The 20,522-nt window shown below is 41.5% G+C and overlaps 1 protein-coding gene across 8 annotated transcripts in view; it reads right to left on the bottom strand.

The window, feature by feature from the left end:
- Nucleotides 1-20,522, bottom strand: part of OBSCN (obscurin, cytoskeletal calmodulin and titin-interacting RhoGEF) — a 188,117-nt gene that overhangs the window by 117,676 nt on the left and 49,919 nt on the right. For 7 of the 8 annotated variants that reach the window (XM_074901084.1, XM_074901087.1, XM_074901086.1 and 4 more), the window contains exons 24-40: nucleotides 19,626-19,787; nucleotides 19,022-19,126; nucleotides 18,042-18,308; nucleotides 17,187-17,456; nucleotides 16,120-16,386; nucleotides 14,419-14,685; nucleotides 12,719-12,985; nucleotides 11,538-11,807; nucleotides 10,503-10,769; nucleotides 9,494-9,760; nucleotides 7,587-7,859; nucleotides 5,808-6,074; nucleotides 4,098-4,364; nucleotides 2,981-3,247; nucleotides 2,108-2,371; nucleotides 1,267-1,533; nucleotides 630-893 (exon numbers count right to left, since the gene is read on the bottom strand). In XM_074901084.1, the coding sequence (XP_074757185.1) occupies nucleotides 630-893; nucleotides 1,267-1,533; nucleotides 2,108-2,371; nucleotides 2,981-3,247; nucleotides 4,098-4,364; nucleotides 5,808-6,074; nucleotides 7,587-7,859; nucleotides 9,494-9,760; nucleotides 10,503-10,769; nucleotides 11,538-11,807; nucleotides 12,719-12,985; nucleotides 14,419-14,685; nucleotides 16,120-16,386; nucleotides 17,187-17,456; nucleotides 18,042-18,308; nucleotides 19,022-19,126; nucleotides 19,626-19,787 (4,278 nt within the window). The remainder of the gene's footprint in view (nucleotides 1-629; nucleotides 894-1,266; nucleotides 1,534-2,107; nucleotides 2,372-2,980; nucleotides 3,248-4,097; nucleotides 4,365-5,807; nucleotides 6,075-7,586; nucleotides 7,860-9,493; nucleotides 9,761-10,502; nucleotides 10,770-11,537; nucleotides 11,808-12,718; nucleotides 12,986-14,418; nucleotides 14,686-16,119; nucleotides 16,387-17,186; nucleotides 17,457-18,041; nucleotides 18,309-19,021; nucleotides 19,127-19,625; nucleotides 19,788-20,522) is intronic. The other variant, XM_074901085.1, reaches the window with a different exon arrangement.

The following is a 20,522-nucleotide window of genomic DNA, read 5'->3' as shown; positions in this document are numbered from 1 at the left end:
TTAGAGGCCGTATTTCAATGTGAGACCCAGAGCATTTTGTTTCCCTTGAGAAAAACAGCAGCTCTTCAGAAGTGCATGATTCATGGCACCATCTGTATTTTTATAGAGTTCCTTAAAACAGAGCAGTTACAAACATGCTGACAGCTTTCTGCAGAGATTAAGTATATGCCTTGAAAGAGTTAAGCCAAAATCGGTGAAAAGGGGCTGGGAATAGCAGGAGTATAATAAAAGCTATTTTTCATTAAGGTAGTCCTTGGCAAAAACTTGTTCCTCTTAGGAGCAACAAGAGTAACAGTCCAAGTTACAAAAAGAAATTATTATTCCCACTTTTAGATCAGTCCCTGTGTGAAAACTTTTAAACAAGCAGCTATACTGGACTAGGGAGATTGTGTTGAGTTGGAGACTTGTACTCCACTTGTCATTTAAACATAGCACCTAGGAAGACAAATAGCACATCAAGAGGGCATCGGGTGAAAGAAGAGAGAGAGAAGGAAAGCAGGATAGAAAAAATAATCAGCAGGGGGGAGGATAGAAAGTGTACGGGGACCAAGTGAAACAGGAGAAAAAGAGGAAGAGAACTTGGAATTATAGAGGTTTGCTTGGGACACGTGCTGAGAATTTCTTTTTACCATTTACTGTCAAAGCAGCTGTAGTTTGTTGATCTCCGCATACACAGCTGTAATGGCCAGCATCCGCCAAATCCAAATCCCGGATCATCAGCTCTGCGAAGGGACCTTCCTGCTCTATTTTGTATTTTTCACTTGGCATGAGGACCTTATTCCCCTTTCTCCACTCGACTGGGGCCGATTTGCTCAGTTTACAACGCAAAGTGACTGCCTCCCCCTCTGTAGCTTCGTTGTTCAATACTTCTTCTTGGAAGAGGATAGGCAAGGCTGAAGGATGCAATACCAACAGAGAAGGGATCAGCACTAGATCAAAATGAACTGGACTCTGCTGTGAGTTACTGGGCCAGTGTATACATTTAACCCAAAATGCTCTACTGCTAGGTGGATACAGTTGAAAGAGGGGTAAAACCTCCTACGGTAGAGAGAAATAAATTTGATAAAACAATATACAATATAGCTGTGCCATCTCAAAGCAAAAAAGCGTAAGGGAATATTCTCTAATAGGGTGACTCTTTGGTACCACAGAGGTGAGAGCATGAAACCTCTAAGAAATCACACTGGCCAATCTTCAAATGAGCAGAAAATGCTGTTAAACGTGCTAAGTCTAGGGCTTAATGGAAAACATGAGTAGAAGGGTTACCATTCACTCTCAAAGCAGCTGTTGTCTTCTGGTCTCCACACACGCAGGTATAGCTCCCAGCATCAGTCAAGTCGAGGTCTTGAATAACCAGCTCAACAAAACGCCCTTCCTGTCTCATTTTGTATTTGCCATTTGGCATCAGCACCTTCCCATCCTTCCTCCACTCGACTGAGTCCACAGCCTGGCTCAGCTCACACTGCAGCGTGGCCGTCCCGCTCTCGGTGGCTTCCTCGTTCTTCAACTCTTTTTTGAAACGGATTGGCAGGGCTGGGAGATGCAGAATGAAAAGGGATTGCAACCCAAGGCCCTGCCCAGATCTCTGGTCAGAGGTTAAATCATGTTTTATCATACGACTACCTAAGCCTTTTTCTAACACCCTCATCCTTAAACACATTCTGCTTTTATTTTTGTGGCTGGTAAAAACCAAAATCTCTAGTAAATTGTTCTGTGGGAATCAAAGCATGCTGATCGTTATTGAGGTCATGCATACAAATGACAAACTCATCCTCATTAAAGGTGATGAACTTTCCTTAAAAGAAAATCCCAAGGAATCTTACATTTCCATACTAATTCAGGAAAACATACATGTATGTCAGCACCCTTTACTTGAGGAAAGGTGAGAAAACAACACAACACACACACACAACACTGGGCATAATGAACACTGATCGTGGATGGAGATCGGGGAAAGGAGTGACATGGGAACATGAAAAAGTCAAAGGATGAAAAAAGTAGAAGCAGGACATAAAGGTAGATATTGCAAGGGAATATACAGAAAGGAGGAGGGAAGAGATCGACAAAAAACGTTCCAGAGTTTCAAGGGTTATTTCTGACTTTTTACCATTCACTGATAAGGCTGCTGTGGTTTTTTGATTCCCCACTACACACGTATAGTTGCCAGCGTCCTTTGGGTCCAGGTCATGGATCAGCAGCTCAGCCACCGTGCCCTCCTGCCTCATTCTGTACTTGTTACTCGGCCGGAGAAGAGTGTGTCCCTTCCTCCACTCCACGGGGGCCTCTCTGCTCAGCTGGCATCGCAGGGTGGCTGTCCCACCTTCCACAGCTTCCACGTTCTTCAGATCTTCTCTGATGAGCACAGAGACAGCTGAGGAAGGAAGCATTCTCATTTTAATTTAAGAGCATCATTACCAACCTGGTGACCTTATATGGGACTTAAAACCAAAACAACTTCTCTTGGCACAGCTAATAAGCTCTGACCTACCTGCGCTGTCAGGACTATTCATATTTACAATAGCGTATCATGGGTTTGGGAGGGAATAAAACCAAAACACTTATTTCCCAATAATTAGAATATCAAGGTAATTACCCTTCTGCAGCCTGAATGCTGATGGTCACAGATGCATGAAAAACTTGCTGAGAAAGTGCAGAAGAGAACTGCATATTCTTTAACAAAATGTGTACCTGAGGCCCTTCTTACCTTCCAGTTTAGAGCTCAGGCAAGCACCTCTGTCCAGAGCAGAAAGCAGAACAGTTATTTCAGAGGCAAGGAAAGGTATGTTATCAGGTATATTTGATCGCTATGTTTTAGCATGAAGTTATTGTCCTAGAAAACAGAGAACATAATGGACCCAGCCAGAGCTGCCTTTTGTTTGTACTGATCCCTTTTTCTCTGAGCATTCACTATAGATGTGCAGGAGCTAGCAGGACCACGGCAAGAACAATAAATCGTCACAACCAAGTGTCTTGTTCCTACCATGGATTTTGACTTGGGCTGTGGTCTGCTGCTCTCCAGTGTCACAGGTGTATCTTCCTGCATCTCCTGGCTCTGCATTATGAATCACCAGCTCTGCCACTGTCCCCTTCTGCTTCATTTCATATTTGTCACTTGCCCGGAGTGTGACTTCTCCCTTCTTCCACACCACAGTGGCATCAGCTTTTGTGAGTTCGCAGCGCATGGAGACAGATTTCCCCTCTTCTATTTCCACATTCTCCAGGGCTTGTTTGAAAAGGACAGGCACAGCTAGAACACAGAACCAGGGACTAGGACATGCTCTCTTGACCTGCTGTACAACAAGTGCCCCATGATAGCTGTCACCTCTCAAAACCAGTGCTTTTCCAAATGAGCAGAACGTTCTAGACCCTCCCTTGGCTGTGTGGCATCAAAGTGATTCTGCCTGGGAGCAAGAAGAAATCTCTCCCCCAGGTGTTATCATCTCTCCATGGCTCCCTAGGAGTATGGTGGAAGTTTCTCTAATAAGAACACCTTCAGAGTCCTCTGGGCATCCTCCCCTAACAAATTCCCTCCTGCTGCAGGGCTGAAGCAGTATTCATGCCCTGAATCTCTCATGCTTTCTGCTCCAGCATATTCTACTTTTGTTATACTGCTAAAGGTATTGTATTTGTTTAAGGGCAGTTGGAGTGCATATGGCATCTGAGAGCCTTTAAAAAGGATGACTTGTGGAGTTTGGGGGTCTAAACGTTAATCATGTGGTCACCTGCAATTTGCTAGGGCCCGGACTTATGTTTTTATGTTCTTGTGCTCCACATCTCCATCTCCAAATCCAGTCTTAATCACAGCCATGTAAAACAGCTAATAGATCAGGAACTATGGCACCTAGGGTATAGAAAATGAACCCTCTGAACCTATTTTCTGCTCACTGGGAAGTTACAGGTTTAAAGTCCCAGACATATAATGTGAGATTACAGGAATAAACTATATACAGGTGCTTACAAGTATGCAACTTTACCATGAAATTTTATGTATGAATTTGTAGATGGCACTGCCACAAAGTGCTGTGTGGCTTTTTAAATAGATACTCTATTAAAGTGATGCATTAAGAAAGCGTGGCAACATATCTAACTCTGCCTACCGTTTACTTTCACTCGAGCAGTGGTTTTCAGTTCCCCAGTGCTGCAGGTATAGTCCCCAGAGTCTATCGCTTTGACATCTTGAATAATGAGCTCTGCCACAGTACCATGCTGCTTAAATTCATACTTCTCGCTGGCATAGAGAACAGTGTCTCCTTTCATCCATTTCACTGGGATATCAGGTTTGCTGAGCTCACAGGTCAGCTTGACTTGTTTTCCTTCTTTAGCTTCTTCATTTTGCAGCTCTTGCTTGAAAAGAACTGGTATTTCTGCAAGAAAAAAAAAATATTGCAAATGTTTAAGGAAACACACAAGATTGGAAAACACTTTTCCTGTTTTTGTTTCAGGTTTTGTTATTGAGATAGAAAACCACAGGAATGGAAAAGCACTAGCAAACAGTAAACAGATTCTGATAACTCACATCTGGCTGCCGGCACACTACAACATCAAAAAAATGTATTTGAGACCATATGCTTATTTTCCTTTTAATCCCTATCCGTACTACTGAAGACATTGCTACTATTACTGTTGTCATTATTAACATTAGTGGCAGATGTTCCACTTCTATTAGTGACACAAACAATGTGCTGCAGTGTTGTAGATGGGTGGTCAGAGCCGGACCACTGGCACAAAAACTGTAAGACTTTACTGAGGTCAACTCGGACATAACACAGAGGGCACAGAGAAATGGCAAAGCACTTTCTGTTATGACCAGCAGTATTGATTTCCAGTTATAAAAAAAGCCCACGACATATTTTTGTCCAACATGAATACAGACTTAAAAACAGCACAGAGCAAACACGGAGAGGAAAACACAGCTGTATGTGAAAGGATCCCTGTGGAGATTCCTATGCAGGCTCTGTCACTGCCCGGGATTCAAGGCTTTAAGGTGAGCTAGTGTAGGAAAGGCACTTAGTGGGAAAAAACCCTCAACCGAAGTGCTTTCCCCTCAGATCATGAAAAAAACCCAAACAATTTCTTCCTGACTTCCGCTAACTTAGGAATATGCAAGTCAGCTACAGATTTATGATGCAGATATAGATATTATGTTGTCCTGTGGCTATTGGAAAACTACAGCCTATTCTTCTGTCCCCCTTTTACCTCTAGTTGAGGACACTAAACACTTTTTATAACATGGGTAGTAGATGAGCCTGATGCTGACATGGCTCAGACCCAACACCCACCTAACATACTTGGTGTTTATCCAGCATGTTCAGGGAAGTACACTAAAGTCTGGTGTGTCAGAAGAGAACTTTAGCTTCAGCTCAGACAACAACCCTTTAGATAGCACCTCCTGCATTATCACACTCTTTGGGTGCATTATTCTCAATGAATTTGGCTGCCCAAAGTAATTACCCAGACAAATATGGGAGTGAGAGCTCCAACCTTGGAGCGGGCCGTCAGTGGAGACAGCTTCAGAAGGTCTCCTACAGAGATACCCACTGTCCTCTAATGACCCACTGCTCTCTTCTGGAGAGCTTAGGCACTTAACTTTCACAAAGCTAAAACCAGGTAAGATGAAGGATTTTCCTGTTTCCCATTCTGTCACCTCTCTGGGTGCTGATTTGATGAGAACCTCTCCTGCACTGTGGTGCAAAGACATGAGGTTCCTTTCCAGAATATTTTCATATTTTTATTATTTCAACTTATTACTATGACCTCGGTGTTAGATGACGAGTTAGGAACCAAACCATCACTCCGGATGTTCTTACCCTTGACAGTAATAACCGCACTACTTTTAGCTGCTCCAGCCTCACACTCATATCTGCCACTGTCTCTTTCTTCTGCCCTGTGAATGACAAGCTTGGCCTCAAATCCCGACCGGCTGATGATATGCTTGGAAGAATTCCTAAGGCTCTTCCCGTCTTTGCACCACTTTACAGGGCTGTCTGATTTGGAGGTTTCGCAGTGAAGGATCACATCCTCTCCCTCAGTGACTTCAGTATCAACCAGCTCCTTTGTGAAGATGCAGGGCTTCTCTAGAATCACATAAAAACCATCTGAGATGTTTCAGAAGAATTGCGGATTTTCAGTTCACAAGTAATCTGTGAGATTTACATACAAGATTACTTGTATCAAAACTACAGGTCAAGGTTAATAACAAATAATTTGGTGTTTACGACCATAAAGACCTCTGGAAGGCACCAGTCGTGCCATAAAGTGTTGTTTGGTAATACCTAATGTCATCTGGGAGAAGCTGAGAAGACAGTATCCTTGTTGAAGAACATCAATAAGATCTCTCTCACATCTTGCTAAATAGGAACAAGATGGAGACATGATTTTTCTAAGCCCTTTTACCTGTGAGCTGATTCGTTTAAACCTTCTAACTGAATGTGGAAAAGTTAATTCTGCATGGAGTGAGGTGCAATACAGGTTTCTCAAAGCCAGTCATCCAGAGCAGATCTTATCTCATCAGCATGAGCCCTCTAAAAACCACGGGGATAGCTCAGACTTGTCATGTAAAGTGTCTCTACAACCACTGGAAGGTGACAAACACCTCCAGAGACCAGATATTAACTTCCAAAATAGGCTGTTAGGACAGAAAAGATGAACTGCTCTCTGGAAGTGTTTATCTTTCTACACAGCTTATAGAAGTAGCCTAAATTAGATACCGACAGCTAAACTGGCCAAGGTAGATCTTATGCCCCCCTAGCTCATAAAACCCCAATCAATCAGGAGACCAAAACTCATTTTTGGTACTATAGCAACACATATTAGCATTAACAAAAGGAGTCAGCCTTTTGCAAAAAAAAAGATCTTCCATTTGCCTTCACAAAAAATCTGTTTACATTTCTGTAGCACGGCAAAATTTGAGCAAATTTTCCAATTCTGAAAAAAAAGTTCTTTGCAAGAAACACGGAGATTCTGGTAAGAATAAGAACATGATCTGACACAGTAGAGACTCTGTGTTTTACGTGTCTGGGTAACGAGAAATATTTATGTTTCCAATAAGAAACATCTCTCTAATCCTGCACTCTTGAGCTGTCTGGATTCATTTTACTCTCACTACAGAAGTGGACTAACACTGCAGTTTTAACTCAGTTTAACTTTCCCAGAGAAGACGATTCTTTGTCAACAATGAATGGCAGAGTATACACTCTGTTGCTTTTCAAACAACGAAAACTAAACTTAAAACTTATTGGTTGTACTTTCCTTCCCCCCTCCTTGAATGTATTTATTTCTCCTCATTTATCATCACCCTATCATCTTGGCTCAGGGAAATCTGGACAAGGAATCCAGTGCACCATCACTACAATATAACATTCCCATCTAAGGTCCAATAAACACACAGAGAACTGCCCAGGATTACAAAGCGTTCATTCCTCAGCCCTAATTTAACTGTATAAATAATGCTATTTTCTTGAACATACATAGATATACATATGACAGGGCCAAATTTGTAGCATTTTTGTTCTTTTCACCTACCCACATTAACCCATACTTGTTTCTACTTATTCTTTCATCTCCTGGAGATTTTATGATTGAATTACCTTTAACAACCAAACTGGCAGATGTTTTCTTATCACCAGCTTCAAATGTAATGAACCCCGAGTCCTTCAGTGACAGTTTTTTCAATGTTAGCAAGTGATATCCACCAGGCTGAGACTGGATCTCATTAAGCTCATTGGTATGGAGTGGGGTTTTATCCAAAAACCACTGCACTTTGCTATAGTCTACAGGAGAGATTCTGCATTTGAACATGGCAGATTCTCCTTCTAACACAGTGACATCTTCCAGGTCTTCTGTTATTAGCACTTTCTGGCCTGAAAGGAACATAGATACATCAATTACTGAAATCTTCAGTTTCTAGCATGAAAATCGATACGGAAAATTCCAAGATTTCCCATGTGACTATTTCAAGAAAGAAAAATGTTTGTGTTACAGAAGACTTAAACAGAATTCCCCTGTTATTGAACACAAAAACCATTCACAAGAATATAATAAATACAGGACACACACCAAAATAGGATGAAGACAACTTCAAAACACCAGAACGCATATAGCGGAACAGGCAGCCAGTACAATGCAAATCCAGTGTTATAAACTTTCTCCTAATGAAACTACTTGAAAAGGCTGGAAGGACGAGTCTCTGACAGCATCACTGGGCTCTAGACATCAATAAGCAGATGATCCCTCCCATGACAACCCCTCCATTTTTCTAGGGCAAATATAACTTGCTTTCTACGGGAGAGGACCACCCAGCCCCCACCTTCTTTGAGCTTAGTCCAGCCATAAGCACAGTGGGGAATGGAGACAATTTCTGACTGCAGCTTTAGGGAAAAAGAACCAAAACAAGAGCCCCGAAAACCTGCCTGTATAGTATAGATAGATATGCACACAACTATAAATAAATAAATAAATAAATAAATAAAATAAGGTTATCGCTGTATACAAAAATGTATCTATCTGATGTTGCTCCTACTTGCAAAACCAGTACAGGGAATTTTTACTTTTATTTTGAGCTTTGTGACACAGGGAAGTATTTTGTCACTCAGAAAAGTTGGTGACAGAAACCTTGCAGAGAATTCAGATAGCTCGGATCCCGAGGCCATGATGGGGATTAAGCACATTTCCCTGCTTCTCAAGGCTGCTCTAGCAGATGATCCGAGGTGGAGGAGTCTGGCTTTACCCCCTAGTCTTTAAAACTAACTGTAGTTAAGTATCCACTTAATAAGTGGATACTGCCACTGCATCTACATGTGACTATTCTTGAATTGCCCCTCCTATTATTTTCATTGTTTCATCAATTTCAGCTCAAGGGATTCTCCCAGTTGCAGCTCTGATGAGGGAACTGCGAGGAACACCAGATCTCACTCCTTCCCCTTACACTTTGCCCTGCTCTTAGCATTGGCCATCACAGCTCATTTACTGCCTGCAGCATCAAAATAAAAGCTGCTGGGTTGTGCTCTTCAGCTGGAGATTGTGTTGTACCCTTTATCTCTAAGGTGCAGAGGGACATTAAGCACTTAGATACCCCCGGAATACTCATTCACCCATTCCCTCTTAGAAACCCCTACTGGAAAGAGGCAACAAGGGGCATGGAGAAAAGCCTGGAAGCGGAACAATTTCTCCCGCATCTAATAGCGGGCACTCTGAATCATATCCATATGTTCACACAGGAACACCAGCCTCTCCTCACATCAGCGTCTTGGGTTTTAAATCATACCCAAAGTACTCCAGGTGTAATTGCTTCCAACTGACAAGCTGCTCTGCATGCCCAGCAAAATGTTGCTATATTTTTGTCCACACGTCCTGTGCAGAGTATATACATCATGAGCGAGACAGAGCTAGAGATCGGGGGATCTGTTACCCGTGTGATGAAAAACAGATCTGCCTGTGCATATAATGTTTCCTGTTAGAGGAATGGGATGCACACTCATATTCCTCTCATGCATACCTTGGACAACTAGCTTGGCTCTGGACTGGGCATCACCAATGTCGCAGGTGTAAGTGTCACTGTCACTTTTCTCCAAGTTATTTATGGTCAGCTGGAGGACTTGTCCTTTCTGTGTGATCTCATATTTCCTGCCAGTCCTGAGTTCAGCTATGCCTTTTCTCCAGACCACAGAGGATGCAGATTTCTCACTCTGACACATAAAAACTGCCGTTTCAGTTTCATTGACTTTCAGATCTGAAAGTTCCTTGACAAAATAATTGGGTTTTTCTGGAAGGGAAGAAAAAAAAAAAAAAAAAAAAGACACAAATCTGTTACTCAAACAAGTCTCTCTGACCCCACATGTAGAATCACAGAATATAAAATCACAAAACCATTCATGTTTAAAAAGACCCTTAAGATCACCAAGTCCAACTGTTAACCTAACCCTACGAAGTCCATGACTAAACCACGTCCCTGAGTGCCACATCAACATATTTTTTAAATACCTCCAGACATGGTGACTCAACCACTTCCCCGGGCAGCCTGTTCCAATGCTTGACAACCCTTTCAGTGGAGAAGTTTTTCCTAATATCCAATCTAAACCTCCCCGGCACATCTTGAGGCCACTTTTTCTCATCCTATCAGATGGAATGGATCTGAGAAAATCACCAGGTCTGCCTACAGTCACAGGACAAATCAGGTAAAATATTTCCAGAAAAGTTTAATGATATTGTAGAGGTAGTGGTGAAGTCTCATCTTGCACACTGCATACAGTTTTGGGTCACCCATATTCAAAAAAGATTAATTCAAATTGACAATTTTGATTATCTCATTATGTAGCACATAAGATTCTTCAGTACCTACAAGGTGTTTTTTCAGAGGTCTTTTTAAAGTTTTTAATCCATGACATTTTTTGAAAACTAAAAATTGATCCTGTTTGGAGAGACAGAAGAGAAGAACATGTCCCACAGGTCGTAGATATCTACCCCAACTTCTGTACATGCCAGCCCCTATGAATGCTTCAACTGACCTTGCACTGTGATCCTGGCTTTAGTTTTAGAGACCTCTGTCTCACAGGTGTACTCCCCACTGTCCTTGACCGTGGAGTCATGGATGATCAGAACAGCCCGTGTTCCCTCTTGGTGCAAGTCGTATTTCTGGCTTTTTCGGATTGCTTTGCCATCCTTATACCACCTGATGGTTACATCAGGTTTTGACAATTCGCAGCTCAGGCTGATGTCCTGCCCCACTGCTGATGTTTTATCCTCCAGCTGTTTTATAACCTCAGTAGGTTTTTCTGATGAAGGAAAAAAATAAGGGAATCTTGGATAAATATAATGCTCACTGTATGGTTGGTGATTTTGCAATTCGAATATCCAGCAAGTTTTCCCATTCCCCAGCGAATTATATTATGTTAGGGAAGGAGGGGTAAAGCAGTCTTGCCCTTTAGTACATATTAATTGTAGTTATGGGCTCTCAGTGAATATCAATGGTTGCTTACAGAAACGGAGTATTTGTTCTGATGCCATCCATTTCAGGGGATGTTATTTTGTCATCACTGAAGTTACTGTAGGCGTGCAGTTACAGTGGGATCTATCTCACTGAATACAGATATCTACACCACAGAGATAAGTAGCAGAGGCACGTACTCCAGGGCTGCTCTACAGTCAGCAGTTATCTGCTAAGCACAGGCAATAGACTTCAAGGAAGAATTTATTATGTCCTATATAGGTCAAACTGTGGATGACGGGCTATGTCTGAAAACTACCTATTTCTCCCCTCCACTGACTACCCGGGGAGCCTTGGGTGATTATCTCTGATGCACACAGTCTGGGTATTTATTGTCTGTACAATTACACTACCCAGTGTATTCTGCAATTCTCAAATATCTATAAAAGTGTCAGCCTTTCATGTGTTTTTAAGGAAAAATCTCAGTGCTTTAAGGCTCACAGAGAAGGCTGCCATTCACTTTGATCATAACAAGAGTTTGTCTTCATGGTTTACTGACATACCTTAAGAAAACACCCAAGAAATCAAAACCCCAGAACCTTTCTGATCTCGTTACCTTTCACAACCAGAGAAGCCTTGGAGGTTAAACCACGAGCAGTGAAAATTACTTCCCCAGAATCATCAGGAATCACACTTTTGATATTGAGTGTATATTTCCGACCCATGTTAGAGGCTTTAAATCGCCCACCACTTTCCACTTTGCTCCCGTTCAGTGTCCAGTTGAAATCGTCAATGCTTTCATGGGACAAAATACACTCAAAAGTGCAATCTTCTCCCTCTTGGATTTCAGTGTTCTTCAGCCGTTTGGTGATGCCAATGTTCAGTTCTGGAAGATAAAAAGTAGGCTAATACAAGGAGAAAAGGCTTTTATAATTGTCACGAGTAGCAGCATTGACATCCTTAGTTCATCGGACTGGTTTATCTACTGGATTGGCAGGACAGCAGTGCATTCCTTACAGATGTATTTTGACATGGGAAGGATTTCTCAGGCATTATCCACTCAGAATCACCACAAAGCTATGGAAAGGGGGACATATGAATCTCCTGGAAGGACTGTATGAAGAACAGCTCACTTGGTGGAGAAGAGTCAAGATTCAATGAGCTAGAGGGAGGAAAAGCTGTCAGACAGGAAGCCTCTGGGATGTTGTGTGAGGTTTTTCTCCATGCTGATATAAGAAATGGGATGTTTGTATTTGTTAACTTGCCATCATCCTATCCCTCCTGGTGTTCAAATCAGACATATTCAAAATCTGTCTTATTATCAATATGAGTTTGAAAGCCATGAACACTCCTTTTTCCTTCAAGCAACCACAAAGATGAAAGGACAGGCTGAGCTGCTGGGTTCTTCAATAGTCAGTGTTGTCCTACTTTTGTGTCCCCCAAATTAATAACTGAAAAATATGAAACCCAAGCTTCTTGAAGTTTTTTGGTTTGGGTTTTGGTTTTTTTGTTTGTTTGTGGGGTATTTTTGTGTGTGTGTGTGTGGGGGGTTTTAGAAATTATTTGCTCTTCTGAGAGGATTTCTGCACCTCAGGGATGTTCAGGAAGGAAATCTTGCCACTACATTCTTAACATGTGATTTTCACTGAAACACCAGCTATACTTACTTCAAAGAGTAGCAGGAATTTTTCAGGTATCACTGTGTTATGTAAGCCTCATGGAGAAATAGTTGTCAAAGTGATCAAGCCCACCCATATTTGCAGTACCCCTTGACTGACCATTGTCTACAACACTTACCCTGAACGCTGACCTTTGACTTGGCAACATCAGTGCCAATATCACATGTGTATAAACCTGCATCTGTCTTTTCAAGGTCATGGATAAGGAGGCACAGGGTCTTTCCAGACTGTATCTGTTCATACTTGTTACCAGAAGTGAGCTTCACACCATCCTTTTTCCAAACGGGTTTGACCTTCTCTTTGGAGACTTCACATTCCAGTTTAATCATACCTCGCTCCTCACCAAAAACATCATCCAAGGACTTCATGAAGACAGCAGGCTTCTCTGAAGGTTAATGGTCAAAACAAAGAACAACCAGGATATTTAAGTCAAGCCATTTTCAGTTGCTACCAAATATTTAAAGAGTATTTAAGTAAATAATTGGCAACGCTGATGATACCAGTGCAGAACCTAAAGCAGTCTCACACCTGATGATTGGAATGACTTTTAGGGAAATCAGAATTTATTAATGGGAGGATGCAGGAAAGGAGAGAGGCAAGCTGCATTGCCATGGATGGTAGACTAGATGTAAGGAAGTCCTTGTCTGCATCCTTTTCTGCATGGAAGAGCAGAAAATATTCTTTGGGAACATCCTTTCTCATCGCAGCAATCTAAAGGTGGAAAGGAGTCAGATGGTTAGAAGGAAAATGTGTAAAGACAAGTAATGGGGATGTAGGTCTTCTAAAGCAAGAGAGTTGTCACCTCCTTTGCATGAAGCAGTAGGAGCAGCAATACAAGCATATGCTGCACACTCTCCTCATTCTCCTGAACATTTTTGCTGTTGCCTCTTTGTTTTATTGATTCCCTTTATCTAATCTAAAATATATTTGACACTGAAAATATTTATACAGAGGAAACTTTTGACCAGCTGTAAAAGAAAGAAGGAGGAGAAAATCCTTCATATTCTCTGAGTGAATAGAGTAAAAGAGTCAAATTATTCAGATATGCTGGGAAGAAAAAATTAGTTATGATCAGGAGGCAAAATGCAAAGGAAATCACTGAAGGTTCTCTAAGAGAATATGGAAGATGTCAGACTGACTTTCAGAGACAATGGCTCAGAACATTTCCCACTCATGTTTCCAGATACATAAAGGAGTTAGTTTAGGATAACAAATCACCATCATTTACCTGAGCATACATGTATGGGTGTGTTTCTAAAGAAAATGTGATTTTGAAATTCTGGTGAGAGTTTTACCTCATGTTTCTAACATACTTAAAATATTTCACGCAACTTACTGTGGCTTAGCTGATGGACAAGAACATGTCAAACCACAGCAACTCAGATGTGTGACCATGCTTTAAGGCGTATTAAGGACAGCAGCAAACTGCCTTCTCTGATGAATCAGTCCAACTCCAGAACTGATGTACTCAGAGGTGTGCCCTACCCTTGGAGGTACACTGAAGCTCAGCTTCTTGTAGACAAAAATCTTTATAAACAGCAGTTTATAGAGTATATGCTATTGAAGAGACATACAAGTAAAGGAAATTGCTCTTGAGGCTATCCTGATAAGAAGCAAAAAAGGATCTTAAATAGCTATGGAAAGTCTTCCTTAGAAAAACCATCAGCTACAGTAGAAACTTCCACTGGAAGAAAGCACACTTATTACTCAGTTCCAGAGAAGTGAAGCTTATGAGCAGGGTTGCTGTATGGGTATGGTAAATAAGAGCTCCTCTCCAACTCTCATTTAATATTCAGGAGGTGTGTGATCACAACCCACCTATCACCTTCAGACGCACGCTCTCTGACACCTTGTCTGACTTCATTGTCACTGTGCCAGCATCCTCAGGCTTGACGTGCTTCATCGTCAGCATGTAACAATTGTGGATATTTCTGATGTCATTGAAATTGTTGGTGTAAAGGAGGGTGCCGTTGAGGAACCATTCCACATCCTCATCATCATGAGACAGCTCGCAGGAGAAGACAGCAGAACTCTCTTCCTCAATTTCCACATCTTGCAGGTGTTTGAGTACTTCTACATTGCGAGCTGTAGGAAACCAAGGTGCACCGTCACCACTGTTATCATAAATCAGTATTGTTACCACAGATAGATTTCCTAATGTTCAGAGTTTATGAGATGGTTTATTCTGGTCGTGGGTCATTAAATTTCATTGACTTGGTTCTGCATTTAGTCCAACAAAAAACCCCACCCATTAAAAAAAGACTATATTGTCCGGAGTCTTCAATTCTCCCTTTACACATAAAATTGTTTGTTTGGGGTTTTTTTAAATTCAAAATAAGGAATTCTTTCTAAAATGGTAATGACATTACAGTGATGCCTAAGTATTCCACAGAGCTCCAATCCTTATGTGCTTGTCACTGCACACACACACACATATAGTTTATAACTAAATTGCCACTGCCACGGAAACACGGAGGATGAGGTGAAGACAACGGGTTTGGCCAGAAACAGCAAGTACAAAGAGATTAAGCAACTTCCTCGGGTTTAGGAAGCAACAGGAATGGAATTATTTTTTTCTTTCCCAGTCCTTGGCCAGAAGTTTCACTTTGCAGCTTCTCCACTCATGAAGCGCTGTTTCTCAAGGACTAGCTAACTCAGAGAAGGGTTTGGGAATCTTAAATCATGTTGTTATTTGGATGAACCTCTGCAAGGCCAAACTGTTACCAGGAGATGTTCCCTGGACTTCTGGAAACGGTTCAGGGGATAACCTCCAAGTCTTGCTGAAAGTTGCACAGTGGTCATCTTTTCTTACAGTTTCACCAGCAGTGAAAAACTAGCTATAAATAGTGCCATACCAGGATGGGATAGAATATCATTATGAATAACAAACGTACAGCGGATATAGAAGCTGACACAGAGGCCAGGAAAAGAAGACCACGATGAAGAACATCAGAGTCAGAGGCCTGTAGCAGTTTAAGATAAAGGACATTTTTAGCAAGAGGTACCAGAGTTATAGTTCCTTGGATGAAATAGAAAATAATGTGCCTTGAGAAAGATGTATGAATTTCTGCCTTACTCAGATGGTGTCTTTCTGCATGCATTACCTACTTCATGGTAAGTGCTGGACTTCAGTATCACGGAATATCAGCACAGTGCAGAGTTCACTTACAATACTGCATTTATACAAATGTAGCAGAACTGTGGGAATCTACCTCTACTGAAGAGGAGAAACCCAGAGAGAAACAGAAGGATAGCACAGAATCATAGAATGGTTTGGGTTGGAAGTGACCTTTAAAGGTCATCTAGTCCAACCCCCCTGCAATGGGCAGGGACATCTTCCACTAGATCAGGATGCTCAAAGCCCCATCCAACCTGACCTTGGACGTTTCCAGGGATGGGGCATGTACCACCTCTCCGGGCAACTGCAACTCTGTTCCAGTGTTTCACCACCCTCATCGTAAAAATTTCCTCCTTATATCCATTCAAGAGGCAAACCTCCCTGCTGAAAACTCTTTGTACCTTCAACGGTCAGCGTGGCTTCGGTCTCTGCATTTCCAGCCCTGCACTTGTACACACCAGCATCTTCGGGCTTCACCTTCAAAATTTTGAGCTCTGCTGAATGCTGTTCCCGCTTGATTTTGTACTTCTCGGAGGGCTCAATGGGTGTGTGGCCCTTGAACCACTTTACAACCTTTGGAGAAGGCCTGAAGTCGCAGGACAGGATCACTGAATGGCGCTCCAGAGCTGTCTTGTCCTCCATTTTCCTGGTGATCTGTATGTGGTAATCTGCAAAGCAGGGTTGAGAAATAAGAAAAGATCAGTCTGAAGAAGAAGAAAGTTTCCAATGTGTATTTCATGCCAACTAATTTCACGTCTGTCGTCACAACTATTTTGTGAATTGCTCAGGTGATGCTACAGGTTTTTGTTACAGAGCTGAGTTGCTTTAAAGCTAAAATATAATGATCTATAGGGAATGCCGGTTTCTATAAGAAAAGAAGTATAATAACTATAAAATGCATGGTCCAGTTCTGGTTCAGTGCTTACTGAATTGCTCTCTAATTGAAGTTTTTATTCAAGAGCAAATTAAAGACAAAACAAGGTCTTCAGGAAGCGATTGGAGATGTTTACTATGGTGACAGTGGAAGATAAAAAGCCTTGCAGCTTTGTCCCTGATTAAGTCAATGACAAAGTGGATTAAGTAAATGAGCTATCAAACTTGTCTAGTTCAAAAATGGGACAAAATAAACTCTTCTGGCAAATTTCATCTGTTCTGTCCTCTTTGGTAAAGTCAAGAAGAAAAAAAAAATAAACTAAAACCCAGTCTTAGCTCAAAAGATTTAAATATCCAGTTTGAATAACAGGTACCCGAAGTCATTTAATCAGATCCCTTCCTAAGACACTGGTGTCTTAGTTAGTGCATCCAACAACTTGTAATTGGACACTAAGCAGATCTTCCAAGTACACATATGTTTCCAAGAACCAACCAGTGGAACCTGCACATTAGACAGTACGTATGAAAAATTACTTTCCAGGGACTGTGAGAAGATCTCTTGTGACCTAATTCAAGACAGGACTTCTCACATTACCTCTGACAAGCAGGTTTGCCGTGGATTTAGATTTGCCAATGGAGAACTGAATGGTGCCTGTCATATCAGCAGTCGTTTTGAGTATTTTCAGCCTGTGGATAGTGCCTTCTTGATGCATGATAATGTTTCTGCCAGCCTGTAAGACTTCTCCCCGTAGAGACCATTTGGGGGGTTTCACAGATGGAATGGATATCTCACATTCAAACTTGGCTTCTTCAGGCTCAGTCACATCCTCATCACACAACTCCTTTACAATATTAATGGATTGCTCTGGATGGAAAAAGCAAGCAGAGATTTAGGAGTTATGTAAGAACTGCTCCGTTATCAGCCTGCACAGTCATGCTATCATTTCTGCATTTGAGTACTGCAGTTATTAGCTAAAAAGGCCTTAAATCATCCTTTTCTATACAAAACCAAACATATTTCTGGTCACAGGTCAGACAGTGAGACTGTGACACTGCCGCAAGAGAATCCAGACCACCTGACTCCCAGTGCTATTTCTAAAGCCACCTGCCTATCCTGATATGAAATACTTGGCACAATAGATTCACTGAAATGTAGATGCTGATTATAGAAAAAACTTTGACTAGTTACTGCAACTTTCCTCTGAACAACACATCTGATGACAAACTTCTCTGGAACAGGAATTTCATCACTTTCCTTAGTAGAATATAACATATATTCATTTTCCAGGATGTTCCTGCCCTTATAATCCTAAAAAAGATTAACTATAAATGGACTTCAGAATAAATCAACATTGAATTAAAATACTTTTTAAGTGGTACTATGTTTTCATAGTAAATGAATCACCCAGTCCTTCTAGTGCATCCTAGAGGGGAAAAAACGATTTATTACCTTCAACAAAGAAATTAGCAGTGCTTTTGTCATCAAAGGCGTCACAAGTGTACGTGTCCTCATCTTCATAATCTGCATCATTGATGATGAGTTTCCGATAGACACCATCACTCACAATTTCGTATTTGTCACTAGGGTGAATTTCAACATCCTTTTTATACCATTTAACCTCGGCATTGGCACGAGACACCTGGCACTCCAGGAATCCCCGATGTTTTTCAAGAGCAATCTTATCTCGCAAAGGCTTCACAATTTTTACAGGCAGCTCTAAAAGGAGTAAAAAAGATTGAATAATCTGTACAGTTTTCATGGAAGCTGCCAATTAAAAACTTCTTAGCACTATTTCTTTTATGTTGAGTTATTTGAACGATGACAGGAATCCCTGCTATGCTATCCCCACGCAACTAACACACAGCGGGGGAAGAGCTAGTCAAAGAAAAACTTCTTATCCATATTTTACCACTTGAGTGGCTGAACTGTAGAGATAATAGATAATTTACTCAACGCTACACAGCAGTGCTATGGTAAAGCCAGGGACTGATCTCAGATTTCCTGAGCTCCTCATCAGTGTGTTAATCCAAATGTCTTCCTTCTCTCAATCTCTATCACACCGTTTAAGTTACGTAAAACTTAAGTTAAGTAAACACACATTTTAAAAAGTGCTGTATTCTTTTTAAACATACACCAGAAAGAGAAAATTAAGGAAAAAGTCAAGCTTTTTGTCCTTCGAAGTTCAAGCATGATTTTTAATATCTTAGGGTACAAAATCAACCTCCTGAGAAAAGAATCCGTGTTATTTAACAAAAGTAAATTCCCAGCAGTGAGGCTGATATTTCACATGCAGTAAGATAGGCAGGATCTTTTTGCCCTGAAAGCTCTAGGAGTTGTTTAACATTCTTCATGTTAAAAGTGAGGGAAGCTGGTTGGTTTGTAACATGAACATGTAACATTAAGCAGTATTGCATGAAAAGCACAATTACCTTTTACAGTAAGGTGGGCGCGAGATTCTGCCTTTTCTGCAACAAATTTGATCTCTGCTGCATCTTCAACTTGGACGCGTGTGTAAGTCAGTGAATAGGTCTTTCCTGAGAATAGACACACAGCCAGACATAGCTTCCCCTGAGAAAAGAGCTTCACTCTCCCAGGCACACTGCCAGGACAAGCATCACTCACGGTTTCAGTGCATCACCACCTGCTCTCATGGCAGCAAGGCCATCCATTCCCTTATGTCTATGTCTCTGTATCAAAGGATAACCTAACCTCAGCTCCTCCAAGGACTGCGTGAAGGTGGACCCCACCACCTGGAACATATGTCAGACAGAAGGATCCCACCCACTGTCAGGTGATACAAACTCCTACCCACTGCTGGCAGCATGGGATGGTAGAATGACACCAAGTTTGCCTTATTAAAAGTTCCCACCATGTCACTGTTCCAGCCTAGCTGCAACCCCAAAACAAATGGGGCACGTTCTTAACTGAACCTTCTTAACTCGATTTTGGAGGTCAGTCTAGTCGACAGACTAGTCTTCCCTACCAGCACCTACTCCAAGCCACCCCCATTCCAGAATGAGATCCCCGTTTTACCATCTTGACGCATTCGGATATTGTCGGTAGTCTTCAGCTTGTTGTCGTTTTTGTACCATTGGGTTTGGACCTCATCATGTGAAATCTCACAGACAAAAGATGCACTCTCATATTCATTCACTTCCACATCTTCTAGTGGTTTAATAATCTTGATATCTCGGGCTGTGAAATCAGAGAGACAAATACTTATTTAGGGTTTCTCCATAAGCGAGTGTGGTGTGTTTATCTTCTGCATACTTGTATAGGAAAAAAAAAAAATAGGACTGTGTTTTATTCTAGATCAACTGCCCTTCCTGGGTAGATTTTCTCTTCACCACAGTAAATACCTTCTATGTTTGCACCTATGGATGGAACTACCATCTACAGTGGAGATCACTGCAAGAGGATTTTATGGGTGCTGGAACTTTATACAGTTTTTGAAACAAATTAAACTTATTCATGAAAGAAAATCTGTCAAGGAAAACTAAGCATCAGCCTACAATCTCTTGTGTCATTGTAATCCTGTCTCATTGGCATACTCTCCTCTTAGTTCCCTTCTTGTGTGTCTGGACTGTATCAGCCACAGGGACCTCAGCCACATGTTTTATCTAGGAGATACCTTTGCTTCATAATCCCCTGAACTCAATATAACCCTGTTCAGAGCTGATCCATATTCATGTGCTACTGCAAATCTTTCCTTTTGAAAGGAAATCCACCTTGGATCAGCCTCAGGACCAGATGCAAACCAGCCAGCATTCAAACAGCAACCCATCCCAATCACAAAGTCAGGGAGAAAAAGGGGAGTTCAACAGAGCAACAGAACAGGACAGATGTTCATGAAAATATTGCTGAACTCTTGTGACCACACGAGGACAGCATCTAGTAAGAAATAAGAAAGAGCAGATATGTCTTTTCAGA

This window comes from Athene noctua, chromosome 2 (genome assembly GCF_965140245.1).
Source record: "Athene noctua chromosome 2, bAthNoc1.hap1.1, whole genome shotgun sequence".
NCBI lineage: Eukaryota > Metazoa > Chordata > Aves > Strigiformes > Strigidae > Athene > Athene noctua.
This window is presented reverse-complemented; position numbering and strand designations above follow the sequence as displayed.